Source organism: Liolophura sinensis, chromosome 9, assembly GCF_032854445.1.
Source record: "Liolophura sinensis isolate JHLJ2023 chromosome 9, CUHK_Ljap_v2, whole genome shotgun sequence".
NCBI lineage: Eukaryota > Metazoa > Mollusca > Polyplacophora > Chitonida > Chitonidae > Liolophura > Liolophura sinensis.
Genome location: NC_088303.1, coordinates 13,753,352 through 13,771,545, shown reverse-complemented (window position 1 = coordinate 13,771,545; position 18,194 = coordinate 13,753,352). Strand labels below are relative to the sequence as shown.

Genomic DNA, 18,194 nt, shown 5'->3' with positions numbered 1-18,194 from the left:
CGTTTGGGTTTGACGAACGCAGGCGCAGTGGCGTATGTTTGGAGAGAAAGCGAAAGGCGACATAAAGCTGATGTGTGGTTATGTGTTACCATGGAGTTTCCACACATTCATTCATGCTTACAGGTAATATCAGTTTCTGAGTGATGTTCAAGTTAAGAAAATGGCAGGTTCTGCGAAGGAGGCCGATAAACATTCTCTTCTTGGGTTGACACACTTTCAGTACGAGATTCAGAGCAACAACAACAAGCATGTGTTTAGACACGCATGTTGCTAGTCCATCTACACGTAGATGATTTCATGTCACTTCGTACCCCTGTAACTTTGTACCCCTGTAACTTCGTCCCACGTTACCTCGTACCATAGTACCGTAGGTCATACCTAATATAGGGCATACCTAATCCCTATTCATATGGAACTCCATGGTTAAGGTTTACTGGGGATTACTATAAGCATGCTGAACAATTTTAACGAGACTAGTTTTTTTCTTTAGTTATTTTTATGGTCATTTAGTGGAATTTATGGGGCATTTAAAACCAGTCAGGCAGCATGCTGACCGCAGGCCTGATTTTACAGATTTTCCACAAAGACGACATCAAGTACAGATGCAAAACCAGTGCACGACTTTTTGGAGTTTTTTTTTTCAGTATTACTATTTAATTCTCTATTCAGCGCTGTATAGCCTGTCGGACTTTAAGCAGTATTTCGGGAGTTATTGTAGGTCTACATGTTGCTTTCCAAGATGGTGACCGTCCGGTCAAGTCTGGCGGAACTTCTTGACATAATCCGAAAACAAGCTTAGCCATTTTTTATGATCCAGTTTACCTGGATTAGCACATAAGTGAAAGTTATATATTTTATTTATTTTTCTATTAAATATTATATACATACATAAATAAAATGTGAATAGTATATAAATAAATAGTTTACATGGTACAAGTATATATTTAAATGAAACAGCTGAATTAAGACACTGTATTTTAAGTACATGGAAGTAAAAATCAAAAGAATACATAGGGTGCTTAATTAGTTTTGGATGATTTAATTTGCATTTAACTGATGTTTTACAAGATAAAGACAGGTGAATAATCTCATTGACAGTTGATGTCAAATATTAAAATAACTTTTGTTATGGACGTAAACTCACAAGTTAACACCTCAGTTAATGGAATATGATTAAAAATACCAGTATGCTCAGAGATTAAGCAGAGAAAGCTAATTAATCCATTACCAGTACCGATATGTGAAATATTGTTAAAGTATAAACAACTGAGTCAAGATTTTAGGAGTTCACATTTTAATATTTCATGTGAGTACATTAAAGTTGACTAGGCTGCAACATCCATATCATAACTAGAAATGAGAAAACCTGTACAAACAGACTCGTATAATAAACTCAGGTAAAAAAAAAATGTTACCGGTGGGATGTACTGCGAAGTCCGGTTCAGCGTTCTCAACCAGAAATAGGGTTATTTCCCTTGTTCTGATCAGATCGTTGACGGAGTTTCAGCAGTCTGTAAAAAACAAAAGACTAAAAAAAACGTGTGTATTATATTAGTTGTCCTTGTGGCATGCTTATAAACAGTGTACAGTAACTGCATACAGTATACCTTTACAGTAGTTATTATACAACGCAGTTACGGTACGAGATCACTGTGGTTTGAAGTAACTTTGGTATGAGGTAACCTCTTACAAAACGGTTTGTGTACGAAGTGGCCTGATCCCATCTAGATGAACTTTGTGCCCTATTTTAAAATTCTGATATTCATCGTAATAGTCTTTAATTTTAAAATAGCACACTTGAGCCTATCTAGATGGATTAGCATGTTGCAAACTAGGTATTGTAGGGAACATTCAGATCCATTCACACATATTTCTTACCTGGCACCAAACAATATCAGGATAGCGTGTTGTTAGACAGGACTGCTGTGTTGATGTAAGAAACAAAGGATTTTTAGATATATGTATAATACATGTAGGCCTGTATTTTCATTAATATCATGGCACTGTTGAGTGTGTGAGCATGTTGTTCAATTAAAATAAACGTTGTGGGCAATTTTCATTAATTTTTTATATTTATCTACCTCAACATTTATTCATTGAATGGAAAATGTGGTGGTCCATTCTGCAAGCACGGCACTTGAAGAGGGGCTGGGGACTGGAAGAGGCCACTATTAGTCGATCACATGATGCAAGGGGATTGGTTGCAGAATGTAACTCTGAGAGCATAAAGCCTTCCCTATCTCATTCTGATAGTTGTACATACAAGTCACGTGACTGATGTGAGTTGACATCAGTTTACGCTAGGGAAGACTTATTGCCCCTGTAAATGTGGCTTGCTGTTGATCCCACACATTAGAAGCAGTTATTCTCCGTAACTCTCGCAACAGTTCATTTTGGCCGATACAAAGAGTTACATTTCGCATCTTGCAGGTGGTCATGTAGGACCTACAGTCCAGCATGGTGTCACTTTCAGCATCATAGCAGGTGTCTTTGGCATGACATCAGAATCCTTTGGATACTAAGACGGCTGAAAAAATATCGTTTAACAGGGATTTTTATTCTTCACATAGATCCATTGTAGGTTTGTGTGCTTAACATTAATTCAGCTTTTACTTTTTGATTTTTTTTTAATGAAAAGTGAAAAATGATCCATGCCTTTTTATCACTGTATGGTATCCATCATTAAGGACAGTATGACCAGACACCTTGCTGTATCTTCATAGGATACATCACTTCTGGGAGCCATCATTTTCGGCCTTGTCAGATTGTGTTCGGATGTCTTACACCATTTTAAGAATCTCTCTCTTTCTGTTCTGGAAGAGTTGTTTTTCATTGGAGTGGCACTGATGCCGACAAATTTTGAAAGAAGCCAAGGCAATCTAATGGTATCAGACAAGATACAAAATGGCATTACCCAGAAGCGATGTATGTGATTGAGGCTTAGCGTGGAATTCTGTTGTTTTGTCCTGATGACAGATAGTGTATACGGATAAATATACATGGGTCGCACACAGAAATGGACCCAAATTACAGAAAAACACATTATTTGGCCCACAATAATAGCATACTAAGGACAACACTGGAATCATAGAAGTGTTCAAGAAAAGTTTATGGAACAAGCTGTTATACCATATGTAATCATGGCCATGCTTAGGTGGCCAATAAACCACACACCTGGCTTAATGGGTAGATGCAAGACTAAATGTACGTTTCACATGTCATTCACAGCTGAGCTCAGAAAATGAAACTCTGAAAAAGAAGCTTCACCGGTTGAAACAGGAGAAGCAGAAAATAGAACGAAGATTGCATGAGTTAGAAGAGAAATGCCGGCTAGAGAGCCTGCTGAGAGATTATGTGACGACACGAGAGTAAGTGTGGAATTATGGGTGAATTTGGAGATAGTGTTTCTGTGCATAACTGTGGTCATTCATCCAGAACTGTTATTTAAGTATGATATATACACCACACAATAAATACTCATGTTGATCAGTGGTAACACAATACATGTTTATGTTGTAACAACTTGCACAAATACGGTGTAAATGTCTGTATGCCATACAACTAGTCAGCAGTTTGCCAAAGCTCCGTGGCTTGCCTTGAGCATTCCAGTTTTCTCTACCTCCATCAGCAACAACGAAATGAATAATTGGTGATGGGTTATAATACAGTACAGTGTTATATTGTAACATGGTTTATGTGCAGACAGAGCCCTCCCCCATCTTGATGATTGATAACACACTGTATGAATGTATCTTGTCTCGGACAGGGTTTATGTGCAGACAGACGTCACAGCCTTCCCCCACTCTCCCCATCCAATGTTCACGAGTAATAACGCACTGTAGGGTTATATCGTGTCTCTGACAGAGTTTATTTGCAGACAGATGCACAGCCTTCCCCCACTCTCCCCATCCAATCTTGACGAGTAATAACACACTGTAGGGTTATATCTTGTCTCCGACAGAGTTTATGTGCAGACAGAACCCCCCAAAGCCTGGTATAGCAGTGGGTTTGGGCTGACCAAGAAAAGAGAAGAGAAACCGGCACCTTCAAATGAACTGGAGAAAATGAACAAGTTTGTGGTGTTTATGAATTTCATTATCATACCTAAAATCTTCATATATAGGCGATACAACAGATTCCTCTTTGGGATAGCCTATAAAATGTTGTAAAAGGTCCATAATCTATAAAATTCAGATGTACAAATATGGTTTTCTTCATATTTCTCATTTTAAGGCATGTGATGATTACCATGGCTAAAACATAGGACAGCTCCTGTTTAAACAAGAGGCCTAGCTTCTTCTTGGAGGTCTTCCAGGTTTTATGTTCTAAAGTCTGACTTCTCATTTTTAATATGTGAAATATTTTTCAATACAGTGTTAAACATCAATGAAATAAATAAATACAGTGATTGTTTTGTGGTGGTAATGTCACAAATTTTGGAAATTAAAACTTCAAATTGCAAATTTTGCCAGCTTACATTTTAATCACGTCCTCCAGAGGCTGCTGTCCTTGTATCATTTGCAGAATTCAATGTCTTTCGTGTTTCAGACTTTTGGCCATACAACAATCACACAGCTCAAATGTCTTTTGTTTCAGGGTTCTGTCCATGCATAGTCAGCTGATGAAGAGGTATGAAAAGGAAGTCAAGACAAACATGACCCATGTGGAAACAATAAGCTCACTCAATGTAGGTGGAAGATTAGTTCTTTGACATCAGAATAAGTTTTGATGTTTATGTCACATTATGATTTGATTTCAAGTAGTTTGCTTTTATCCACAAATCTTCAGCCTTAGTTGTGAGGATAAAATGTGATTGCACTACAGTTTTCAGACAATGGTGCTCTTTTTAAGTGTATTTTAAGTGTGTAAGGGATATTTATGGGAAATAATGAACACTGATCTCTTATGGTTTCTGCCCAGTCGCGGTGTTTCTGGTTACAGTTGAATTGACACGGTTCACCCAGAACTTCACTTTTTTCTTATGTCTTCAACTCAAAAAGTGATTTTTCTGTTTTCAAAATGAATTTTTGAATTTTTTCTTGTGTGTCTTTAGTGCATAAATTCTGGGAATAAATGACACTATTGTGATGTGTGTTTTTCTGTTTTATGTGTCTTTAGTACAGAATCGTGGAACTTGAGAGAAAGAGCAAAGAAGAGGAAGAGAAAGTTAGGCAGCTTCAAACCGAAAATGTAACACTGCAGAGAAAAGTTGACAAGTCAAGGTCATCCAATAAAAGACAATTGCATGACGGTAAATGCCTTTTACCTGAGACATACTAAAGTTTTCTTAGCCGATTATTTCTAATATTCAACATCTTTTGTTTTGCTCTGTGTTGCTCTCTCTGTTAGTTGGTTATATTTTTAATATCTTGTTTTTCACTTAACAAAGGCCCTGAGTAGAGGAACACACCAAGCCGTATGGGATTGACTTTTCGTGAGATGCCACAGCTGTTGCGAATTTTGCGATACTTCTTCATTAAGAATTGTTACGCATGCATTTATAGTAGAGCGTTAACTTATTCATTCATACTTCTGATTCGGTCCGCATCAAAAAGAAAGAAATTGATGGACTTAGCGATGACAGATACTGTACTAGTTTACAATCAGTTGAATGAAATAAGTTATTTCCAGAATTGCCTCCTAGCCCAACAAGAAAATGAGACAGACCTTTATCAGGCAGTTAAAGAGAACTCATTATTATTGTATTTTTCAGAGGAACTTACAAAACTTAAAACGAAGTGTGAAAAGTATGTTGCGCAAAACAAGAAGTTGAAAGCTGAACTTAAGGGACTTGACCCAGTAAGCTACATTTGGTTATTATGGTCACACTTCCATGCAATGATACAGTCTGTTATGTTTTTTTAATAGCTAAGATATTACAAGTAATCTTTTTTGATGACATAAAATTGTTTATTGATTATATGGATTATTATAAAGTTTTAATTGCCTTGTAATGAATGATTTCTTCTAAAATGGAATTGGCCAGGACTAATGCGTTTTTCTTTACCTTACAGGACTTCTTTGATGAAGTGGAGGATGTAAAATTTGCATTACGTCAGTCTGCAAAATTGAACAAAGAATATGAAAGAACATTGCGTAAACTTTGTGGGCAGTTTGCTGTGCCCTATCCAAACCCAGAGCGAGTATTGGAGGATAGGTGACAGATTTGTCCCCCATTTTCTCAGATGTTTAATACTCATTATCAGTTCTTATGGTACATCCTCAAGAATGGTGCCCTGTTTAGAGTGTACAGCATGGCACTTTCTGAGCAATGCTGTCTTCAGATACCAGAGTTTGCTTGACATTATTCAATTGTAATGCTACAATCTGTTTGTTTGCAGAATTTATGACAGAACTAGGAGAGCGTGTGCCACGTGCACAGTGGTGGCATATTCGCCCGTGGCACATCACCATTCAAACCAGTATAAAAGGTGTATGTATACCATACCTTGTTAGCAGAGGTTGTGCCACAACCTCAGGAATCTTATTCTGTGTTTGCCTTATTCGTGGCAAATGTTCAAGGACGCTGCTGCTGTTCGGGAGCGATAGATCCAAGGTCAATCCTGGGTCGACTCACACGCAAGACCTTAAAAGTGGAAGTTGTAACTTCCTTGCTTGGCGTTCAGCGTGAAGGGGATAGTGTAAGGACTGGTTGACCTGTACCAGTATAATGGCTTGGGCGGGGCGGCTTACTTGCCTTCAGTAAGTCATCTCAGTGATGCAGCACTAGATAAAAGAGGGGAGGAGGAACATGACATGCACTATAAGATTCCTTCGTCGTTATATGACTGAAAAATTGTTAAGTACAACGTTAAACCCCAAAAAACTTCAACAACCCTATAGAGGTATGGGCATGGGTGTCACCATATAAACAGGGATTCGTTTTATTAAGAGATTTTTCTCTTTTTCATCAGTATTTGTATCTGAACACCGTGGATCCTGTACTGTGTGGAAGGGATTTGAGGCACAAAAACAAAAATGTTCTCCATGATCCTCCTGCCTATGAGGAGTCTTCTTACAGCACATTTGCCTCCTTCTGTGCTTCCTGTACATCACTGCCACCTCTAAACCAGCTTACCCATTTGGACTTCAGCTTGTTTAGGCTTCTGGCTGCCTCTCCGGCCATACATGGGAAGGTCTTTCAGTAACCTACGAATGGTTGTGGGTTTCCCGCAGGCTCTGCCCGGTTTCCTTCCACCATGATGGTGGCCACCATTGTATAAGTGAGATATTCTTGAGGATGGTGTAAAGCAGCATATGAGTGCAGATGAGTTCATCAGTAAAATTGTTACAGGTGTCTCTTAGAATCATTTTGCTCATCCATTTGACAGAGACAATGTATGTTTATCAAGTATCAAAAGAAAGAAAGCTTGAGGCAGTTTTTGTATTTTCTGACATCACTTCCTCCCTCATCACTCCAGTGAACTGCACGTTGTTCAAGGCTTTGGGGCAAAATTTGATAATGGTATCAGTGGTGTAAAGGGAACTTAAGAGAGAGTGGTCTATTCACTGTGAGGAGTATGCTCCTTGACCTGTAATTGGGATCCTGCATCATTGCCAATGACAGTATTCTGTCATCTCCATTAATGCTGTGGCCTTTCATTGTTGAGAGCTTGGGTGTCTAAAGAGCCATTCCATGTATGTGAGACATTATCCTCCATTAGGAGTTCAATAGTGCGACATTTTGAACATATTTAGTTCGTCGGGTGCCAGATTAAACCAGTGTGATGGTTGGTTTCCTCTACTTGATGTATTTAATGTGACCGATCTCCATGATACAGGTTTTTCTTAGGCAAGCTGAGGAATTGCTCACCAGACTACAAGCAGAGAAAGAATTATGTCCAAATGTATGCATTTCTGAACAGCAACATATCACAGCTAATCTCATTAGGTGGAGAAATTACAAATGTTTGTAAGTTTAATCATCAAATAAGTCATTAGATTTGTAACTCATGCAGAAGCTGTATATTTTCTTGTGTAATATTAATAACTGAGCTGGTGAATTCCAGGCCCTGTGTAGACAGACGTTTATGGTGTTATAAGATCATGTAATGTGACAATTAACATTGTTACATTATGGATGGGAAGTGATGCCGATAGTGTAATCTGCCTGCCTTACAATTTGAGTAGTGATTACGCATTTTATGCCCGTTATGTAATAAACTTTATTTACTTCCTCACTGATGTATTTGTGTAATTAGAATCCTGTTTACAAATGAGTTAAGCATGGGCCCAGTGTAGAATTTGCTGTCAGACTGGCACAAGGTTACCTTTCATGTTTACTCCTGGATGGTTTCACATAAATGTAGCAATCCAAGGTGTTGGTCGTTAATGCAGAACTTCTTATGACCAGTGAGGTTTCTGCTGGATTCCACTGACCAGTTGGCCACTGCTTTATATTACAGGATTTGTCATTTACCTGGTGAAGGACAGTGCATGGTTTTCTCCAGGCTTTCAACTTACACGTCACTTATTTGAGACATCTTAATATGTACCAGTATATCCAAGGACTTTGCCTTGTTTGATAATTAAGTTTTTGAATTTGGGGATAGGTGGATTAATTTTAGTGAACAGGGTAACCAACACATGTCTTTTTCAAAACTTACCAGCTCATTAAGTCAGCAGAAAGAGGCAAACACATTGGAGCAGGAGCATCATTACTGTGTTTACATTGTGGGCACCTTATGTGAATGCAGGTGTGTTTACATTATGGGCGCTTCATCTGAATGCAGGTGTGTTTACATTATGGGTGCCTTATGTGAATACAGGGGTGTTTACGTTGTGGGCGCCTCATGAATGCAGGTGTTACATTATGGGCACCTCATGTGAATCCAGGTGTGTTTACATTATGGGCACCTCAAGTGAATGCAGGTGTGTTTACGTTATGGGCACCTGATGTGAATGCATGTGTGTTTATATTATGGGTGCCTCATGAATGCAGGTGTTACATTATGGGCACCTCATGAATGCAGGTGTGTTACATTATAAGCACTTCATGAATGCAGGTGTGTTACAATGTGGACACCATGTGAATGCAGGTGTTTTACAATGTGGAAACCATGTGAATGCAGGTGTTCTACATTATGGGCATCTCATGTGAATGCAGGTGTGCTACAGTGTGGGCGTCTCATGTGAATGAATGTGTGCTACAGTATGAGCACCTCATGTGAATGCAGGTATTTTACATTATGGGCACCCTGTGAATGCAAGTGTGTTACATTATGGGTACCTCATGAATGCAGGTGTGTTACATTATGAGCACTTCATATGAATGCAGGGGTATTACATTATGGGCACATCATTTGAATGTAATGCATATCTCATTCTGGGCAGAGAACATTTCAAGCTTATTACACATAACGTAATAATTATTAACCTATGGGTCAGAAGGCTGTTAATACGAGACGGACAAGATCATATGATACTAACACAAAACTCACCATTTTAAGGTCTAAATCAGAAGAGGTGGATATCTCAAAAGTTGATTAGGATGTCAACTTAGGACCCCGTGAGCAGGTACAGTACCTCTCATAAATTTGTAAGTTTTAATAAACAAGTGTGCAAATACAACAGAAATATTAGTAATGGTAGTAAAGATAGACTTTTATTTTCTACATAAGATAAAAGTTTATAAGACAATCTTAAAAATACAATGTAATTTTTTTTGGATTTATATACTGAGAGGCAATACTGTAATTGGAATGAACCAGTAAAAAGAAAATCTACAGATAAAATAAAAGGTAGACATAAGACAGGACAGCTCAATGTATGTACTGCTGCAAAGTATGAAAGATAGTAAACAGATATTAAGGCATGTAAACATATGTAATACCAAATTCAACAAAAATGGGAGTGGAATATTTTCTTGTTGAACTGGTTATATAAGTCAGAGGCTATACACAGAAGTTCATTTCAAAATTAAACTGGACGGAGGAATTTCACTTACACTTTGTATAGCACTACACCTTAAATATTCTGTGACCCTTCAACGTCTTCTGTACAAAATACTGACAAACTTCTTTCAATATATTCATAAAAAACATTTGTATCACATTCTAGGTAAACATACCATGTCATATCACATGCTATAGTATCTATACAGACGAAAATGCATAGAAAAAGGATGTGACTTATTCATATGTTTATGTATGCTAACGAGAAACATTTCATAGAAAAACAACTGTAATGTGTAATAATGTCAAACAATTACTTGACTAGTGGATATACGGTAAGTTAACATATAACTGTCTTGTCTTTTCATCAGACGTGTAAAAGTAGGTTTATAGTCCACATATACAGACATGCTACACATGAAGTGATATATCTGTACTTAACCAACTCTAAATTTCGTTGACCTGTATATAACTACACATGATTTAACGAATTATGGTACAGTATCACCACTTAAAGAGAAGTTATAGATTAAGAGATAGCTGTAACTTGCATTATTTAGTAGTTTCATGATATTTTGAAGCAAATTTTTATTGGATTACGAAATTGTAATGAGCCAGATAAATGTTACTTTTACACTTTGGTTGTCAAAATCATAGGTGATGTTACTGTGACACCTGCGGGTCAAGATAATTAAGTTCTAATCAGTGCATAACTGATGTGTTTGTAACAAACCAAAGATTGTGCAAGACCCTACTCCAGACAACAAACAGAGTTTAATACTAATTCAGGTATGGTCACAGTTCCATTTATTTGATATCACAGAGAAGGGCCACACCCCTCAGCACCCAGTGATCTGGATTTTGATTGGTTTTCATGACAACAGAGGCGATGTAAGTCAGATCGGTCCTACGCGGCTTCTTGTAGATGGGACACACGTACATCTTGGGGTCAGGACCACTGGTGTTGTTAATGGCGTAGATGTGAATGATGGGTAGTGGCTCAAACAGGATCTTGGGCTTGGGTTCGATGAGCTTACAGCCACGCCTGTCCCAGCCAGCGCCCTCTATATACAAGCCATACACGTACACGCCCTCATTAGGGGGCTGTATGATCTCATCCTTGACATGGCGGGTCACTTCGTTATGCAGAACAACCATGTCCAAGGCCCAGCCTTTGTGCGCTCTCGTCACCTCCTGTAGGGTTTAAAATAGTTGCCATCAAACATTTTGCTTGAGTGAGTGTTTAACACCATACTCGATTATTTCTCACTTTATGTACGATGAAGAACAGTTTTATTTGTGGTGGAAAGTGGACTGTTCAGGGTAAACCAAAACATGTGGCAGGTTAATGGGACTATGCTGAAGTCTATAATGGTGAGGACATCTGGATTATGTATACATATCAGCTGTAACTCCACTGTAATATACCAGTTGTAAATTTAAGATAGTCTGTATTGTAAGGTGAAAAATTCCTGCAATGTCTCTTAAGTTTCCTCAACTGTGCCCTTCCCACCGACCTTACCTGTTTCATGGCAGTCAGGAATCCCTGGGCGTTGAAGAATCCAGTCATCCAGAAAGTGTTAGGTCTGCCCTCAAAGCACCAGTTGTAGAACTGCGTGTTCCTCTCTATCATCTCAGTGAACCAGAAACCCAGAGTGCTCGAATCCCATGAAATCTGCACGGGAAAAACATGGGACATCTTGTTAGGCACTTCCATAATTTGTCCGCTACATCCTTTTTCACATCACGATGTTTGACAGATAAAAGACTATGAAATCGACAACTTTAGTTTATAACCGACATATTGGAAATTGAGTTTTCTTGCTTGTTTTTTTCACTAGATTCTCTACCATAAGTAGCAGTGAAATCTGACTTATTGGTTATCAATAGAAATCACATCAAAAATCCATTAAAAAATTCCCACATATACAGTAAGTATTTTTCTTTTACTTACACTTTTCAATAATATTCACAACAAAATAATAGCTGAAAAAAATATTTAATTAGAATCATACACTGCACTAGTATTTGTAGGTGCATGTTTATGTGATAAACATTTACGTTTTCTACCCAAGAATTTCAGACATACATGTATTGAGGTCCATGTATACAGCCACTCTGAACCGAGATTTCTCACCTTCTGCCAAGCCTTAGGGATGCGAGCATCATACATGGAGTCTAAAGCGTCCCTCAGATTCTCGCTCATGATGATCGTTCCGTCGATGGCCAATTTGAGGTCGTTGAGCGTGTTTCTGACGGTGGTGATGACACGCTGCATGCGGTCAATTTCCTGTCTAAGGAAGATGTTCATCGGCTGAAGCGCTCCCATTTTTTGTAGCCGGTTCTTCACCTCAAAGGGGATGTAATCGCTGGGTAGCTTGCCCAGCATGTCCTCACTCAGCCTGTAAACCATGGCCTCTCTGGTCTCCCCGGTCCCTCCACTGCTGTCCTTGGGCTGGATCTCCAGAATAGTGGTCAGAATCTTCTTGGCTGTCTGGGACTGATAGCTGCAGCAAACAGAGAGAATGGTTGATCACTTCCAGAAACACTTCCTGGAAACACTTTGCTTTTCTCTTAAAATAACCTGGAGAGGTTTAATGGGTGGGGAAAACTAGATGCCCTGAGGAAACAGGAAACTACCACCATATGCCGGGTGCCTGATGAACAGCCCGATACAAACTACTACATTCACAGTCTGATGTAGTGCAAATGTACCTACATGTATTTAAACCTTGATACGAAAAGCTGCATAAAACATTCTCTTAGGTCTCCGTATCTTCCAGTTACATAGATTATAGACTGACAAACTTTAAAGCAGAAATGCAGCAGTCCTCTGTCCTGCATATTCAACAGAGCTTTAGTCCAGAACAATTTTATTGGCTGATACCTTTGCCTAGACCACTGACTTTGTTGTGATAACTTACAGTAATGGCAGCATACCAAAACAAAGGTGTGTAGCCCAAATGTCTTGGCATTTCTATGAAAATTAGCTCCAAACTAAATGCTGGGTCCAGATGCATGTGGGTACCTTTGACTACACCCCATGACTGTCATTTGGTAAAAAATACTTTTGACCTCTTTCAGAATGATTTCTATCCATTTCACATGATGTGAAAATAAAAACTGAAACACCTTCTGCTAGCAGCACCCAAAAGTATTTATGTTACCAAGTCTACAAACACGATCTGCAGACTGTAGTTTGACTTGCAGACAAATGATCCTTGAAACATGACCTACATTTTTGCATTGTAGTGACCACTGGAAGCTTAAACAGGAACTGACAGTTGACTTCTCAGGGAAGTGTGTGCTTGTTTATTGCCTCTGTAAATACCTCCAATTTCAATTACTAAGCTGCACAACCAGACGCAAGGAATTATGGGTTACACTTTTAGGCAGATGAGATGGGAGTTCTCTTTGAACTTTGTTAAAGGCCATTATATACCTGGATTACCTTTCAGATCAGCATGGACATAAGACAAGGAGGTAGTTTATCCATCTTGTTCTGTTATTCAGGCTAACACAATCTACTGGTATACTTACGTGATATCTGCATTAGGATGAAGCCCGAAAGCTTCTGGTGTGTCAGCGGATGGAAGGTCATTGATATACTCCATGTACTCATTCAGTTTGGTACACCTAGGGATGATGTAACCTTTATAGAAGTTGAAGTTTGAGGTGAACAACTGTTCCCCAAACCACACCCGACAGAAGGTGTTGAGCAGACGCTTGTCAAAGTCATCAGTGACTCGACCACCATATTGGATCTCACCCAACATGTAACGCACACATGTCCAGTTTACACCCTGTGAGGAGAACAAAGACAAAAGTCAAGAAATATGCAGACTCACTGAGAAAAAAAAAAGTTAAACCTCTGATAATGTGTTAAATCCCTTTTCCTCACTGGGTACAGCATGTAACTTCTGATGTACTGAGTGATGTATCTGATTGGTGTTACTAAAATGTTTTACTCGAGAAGTTTAGTCCTATATTTCAGTGGTCAGGTTTATTGGCCACTGAAAGCAGTGTAAACTATCTCTAGTTGGGTACCTTACAAAACCTGGCCCTGGCCCTCTCATGGGTCAGGGGTCAATACTGTAGATACATTATTAAGGTTCAAAACACATTTATTACTCCCAGGATCTAATGAGTCAATGCCAAACCAAAGTTTGCTGCAGTGTAGAAGTCATACTTTACATTGCAAGATCACATTATTTCATGTTTCTCATGAAATTTCCCATAAATTTGTGTCATTTACAAGATGTTAAATTTTATACAGAAGTCTAAATGCCACACACACTATCCTAGTGAAAAATGAAAAGGTCAACACACATAATGCCTCCTTCACCTGTCACTTGAACAATATTTACGCTGTTCAAACTTTCTATGCAATATCTATCCAACCTGCCCAATAACACAATAGCTGGTTCTCGTTTTCTATATATACTGCACAGACCGAGAGAAATTGTTCCACACCTTCTTGATATCCATATCATCCAGATGGTTCTGCATGAACTGTACACTGGCGTTGAAATCCGAGGCGTTAAACTCATACGGGATGTTCCAGCCAAGGGGCCCGAACTTCCTCCTTTCCTGTACTGTAGTGTGGAGGAATGACACTGCAAACAGCAGCGGCTTCCACTGAGGCATGTTGGACACGTCCAGGAAGTCCTGTGTCATGGCGGCGTATGTTCTCTTCAGACCAGCCTTTATACCCTGAGGAGGCTCATTGGTGAACTTGATGCACATCTGCAGTAATAAAGACGAGCCATCATTAAGGCATAGGGTTCTAAATGACGCGCATCCACTGCTGACAACTACATCTAAGAGTAATTTCACTCATAGTTTTCAGACTTTTTAAGTGGAATTAAATGCACTCCAAAATTTCTGAATTCTAAGGTGGACTTTATAACCCATGTTGTCAGTAGAAGGCTACAGGGTATTTCTGGCGTCACATCTTTTTTATCCTTTATGTCCATATACAGACAAAATTTCTGTGAACATTTAAGTATTTAAGTGAGTCACACGTTAAATTCTTGAAATGTCGGGGAGACTCGGGCGTTGTCGGCGAAAGATTGAAGAGTTGTCCTGATTGTCCTGGCAAGGTCGTGCTGATCTGGCCCAGTTGTGGTGAGTCAGGTTAGTTTTTTTGAACATGTTGAAAATTTTGAGTACTCGTGCTAAGTCGTAAATATTATCATGGTGTAGTTGTAGCGCTGTCGTTGTACTCAGGACTCCGTTGTACATTTTGTGCTGCCGTCCTAATGTTGTAGTCGTATTATCAAAATCGTTTCTCGATTGGGGGAAGCTCACGATAGACTCATACGTTAATCCTAGAACAGTCGTGACATTGTCGTAGTAAAGTCATACCACTCCTGTATACTCCTTGAACACTCTAGGATTAGTGGTATTGTTTTCGTGGTCATGTCCTACTGTTGTCATACAATACTCGTGTGTCTGTCATAGAATCTAATTATTGTGTGATCAGATATTTGCTTTTAACAGTAACCATTTTGAACAAAAATGAACACAAATCATATTGTTGAGAAGTCCTACTGGAACAGTCGTACAGGTTGTGCCTCTGTCCTACTACACTCTTACTTATCGTGGAAAGATCGGGGCTAGCTGGCCACAAGTCGTGGAAGTATTTACCTACTACAGTCCGGATTTCCTCATGCTTAGGTCCTCTCTCATTCCCGACAAACCAAGACAAACCTCCAATTAAACAGGACTGCAGTAGGACTATACACAACAACAACAGGGGTTATCCCAATTTCTGTCATGACTAAGTCGGCGTCTACTCCTGAGATAAATTGGCATCGTGGGATCGCTCCTTTACACTAACTACACATTTTCTGTTCTGGATGAAGACTTAAAGAATCTCACCGTTGTGTAATGGAACATATACACTTTTAACTTATCTAATTAAAACAGATCCAACTATATTTCCATTATCGATTGATTTACGTCAGCCTTCAGCAATTTTGATTGAAGCAGTTTTACAGGAATGTGACTTAAGAAACCCGGACTGATTCGTGCCTAATATCTGAAATGTTTCCAGGTACTCATAGAGACAGTTATGTACATGCCTGTTAATTATTTCTGATATTATTGGAAGTACTGATATTGGCCGATTATTGTTGATGAATGACTTATTCCCTCCTTTGTGGAGAGCTATGATCTTTGCTGTTTTCCAAGTATTGGGACAGGTACTTTTTGTTTTGCACTTGTTCTTTGTTGAAGTCAATGATTTTGTGATAACTGGTGCAGAACATTGTCAAAATTTAGCAATTATACAGTCAAGTTCACAGACTCCTCTCACGCATATTCAGGCAAATGCACTGTGTTCACAGTCTGGCAAACACACCATGCTCACAGTCTGGCAAATCCACTGTGTTCAGTCTGGCAAACACACCTTGTTCACAGTCTGGCAAACACACTATGCTCACAGTCTGGCAAATCCACTGTGTTCAGTCTGGCAAACACACCTTGTTCACAGTCTGGCAAACACACTATGCTCACAGTCTGGCAAATCCACTGTGTTCAGTCTGGCAAACACACCTTGTTCACAGTCTGGCAAACGCATTTGTTCACAGTCTGGCAAACATGTAGATGTACTTACTTAAATGATGATATGAAAAGCTCCATAAAACATTCTTTAAGGCATCAATATTCTCAAATTATGTAGGTTACATAAGTCATTTTAGTCTAAGAAACTTTGGTGAAAGTTGAGACATTTACCACTACATACATGAGCACCTGACAGTTGGAAGAGTTTACCTGTAGGAAGCTGATGGGGAATTTGGGGTGGACTTCTGTTGTGACCCAGAGCCTGAACTCATCGTGGATCACGTCCGTCTCTATGATGTAGTCCATGACTTCATCCACAAAGTCCAAACTGAGATGACAGTTCTGTAGGAGAAGCCAGCCTCCGTTCTGTGTGCCCTGACTGAGGAGACGACGGGCGTGCACCTCCTGTCCTTGACCCATGGAGATGTTCCGCATCTCTGTCAACAGGATAACACATACAGGTACAGTTTCTGTAACCAGCACATTTACAAACACTGCTTTGTGGAACAACACACTTAAAACAACAGCACTGTTACGTGTGTTATTATAGACTTTGTTTGTTCATTTATCTGCTTGGTGTTCAGCATTACACTCGACAATTTTTCACATTAATGAGGATGGTCAGGTTTACAAGTGGAAGTAACTTAAGTGCCTGGGATAAATAATTCACTTTGTCATGTCCCTAACAAACCTGCTGACTTTAATAACGCTCCTGTATACCAGTGAGAGCAAATTGGTGCCCTTGCTCCTAAAACTCACAGAGATCTAGATCCTCTGAACCAGTGAGGGTCCATCTTCCACAGAATATCCACTGACCTACACTCCAAGTTCCATATCGATCAGCAAGTTTATTTATGATACAGTATTTGCATATATTATCAATATGTGATCAACTTACTCACAATTTTATGTTTCACCATAATGTCTCTTACACTACCTAGGTGTTTCTACATACACCAAAGGTGAGATGTATTACAGGAAAGAACAAGAGAGTATATATAGCCTTGGACTCCTTTGCTAAAGGTAGGGAAGCATTCTATCGGATTACCACTGCACCACCTATGTAGTATGATCAGTAGGAGCTTCTAGCAGATGATCACACCACTACCTACCCAGCTTGTGTTTCTTGGCAAGTCCCTCTATGTTAGGGGTGGGATCGGCACCCATAGAGAGCAGGCAGATCATGGGGTTACGGTTATCGCTCTCCTCCCACATCCTCTCCAGGTCCAGGATGACGCCCTCTGCATACTTGTCCCCCAAGGTATCCCCGATGTATTTCTTGGCCATGGGAAGGGTGCGGTCAGGGCACCAGCATCGCACCAGTAACAGCCGACGGAACACATCCAGAGAGTTATTGTAACCATCAGGGATGACCTCATCCTCTGGAGCCTCCTTGTCAAACCACTGACGCCACTGTTTCTCGTTCCTCGTTACCTACAGGTGAGAACAATCAGGTAAGGAACTATATTAGAGCAGTTAGATGAGAACTCAGTTTATATTGGATTAATTGGACAACAACAGTGTCTTCATCTGATTGTCATATGAACAGCGTAATATTTATGTTAAGATATATATTAAGTTATGTTATTTATCAATTTCATGAAGTACATACATGTATTTAATTTCTCTGTTGTTCCTGTTCTTCATTTACAACTACAGGAGAACACTTAAATGTGATCCCATAAAGTGTGTAGACATTATACAAAAATATGTTTTTGCAGTTTCCACTGTATC

General features: G+C 39.3%; 2 protein-coding genes across 6 annotated transcripts in view; one reads left to right on the top strand and one right to left on the bottom strand.

Moving 5' to 3' along the window:
- Nucleotides 1-37: 37 nt before the first annotated feature.
- LOC135475452 (centrosomal protein of 290 kDa-like) lies at nt 38-8,147 on the top strand. 2 transcript variants are annotated; one of them, XM_064755357.1, is made up of 7 exons: nt 38-123; nt 3,229-3,368; nt 3,962-4,072; nt 4,597-4,687; nt 5,119-5,251; nt 5,714-5,799; nt 6,015-8,147. In XM_064755357.1, the coding sequence occupies exons 1-7, from the start codon at nt 91-93 to the stop codon at nt 6,159-6,161; spliced, it is 741 nt and encodes a 246-aa protein (XP_064611427.1). In that variant the 5' UTR covers nt 38-90; the 3' UTR covers nt 6,162-8,147. The 2 variants fall into 2 exon arrangements, with proteins under 2 accessions (XP_064611427.1, XP_064611428.1); XM_064755358.1 differs by lacking the exon at nt 3,229-3,368 and having other exon boundaries at nt 39-123.
- A 1,449-nt stretch (nt 8,148-9,596) lies between these two features.
- The window catches only part of LOC135475949 (dynein axonemal heavy chain 5-like), a 71,812-nt gene continuing 63,214 nt past the window's right edge, over nt 9,597-18,194 (bottom strand). For all 4 annotated transcript variants that reach the window (XM_064755919.1, XM_064755920.1, XM_064755921.1 and 1 more), the window contains 7 exons: nt 17,573-17,894; nt 16,671-16,897; nt 14,367-14,639; nt 13,434-13,696; nt 12,031-12,400; nt 11,416-11,568; nt 9,597-11,087 (listed from right to left, as the gene is read on the bottom strand). In XM_064755919.1, coding sequence (XP_064611989.1) covers nt 10,701-11,087; nt 11,416-11,568; nt 12,031-12,400; nt 13,434-13,696; nt 14,367-14,639; nt 16,671-16,897; nt 17,573-17,894 — 1,995 coding nt within the window. In that variant the 3' untranslated portion in view covers nt 9,597-10,700. The remainder of the gene's footprint in view (nt 11,088-11,415; nt 11,569-12,030; nt 12,401-13,433; nt 13,697-14,366; nt 14,640-16,670; nt 16,898-17,572; nt 17,895-18,194) is intronic.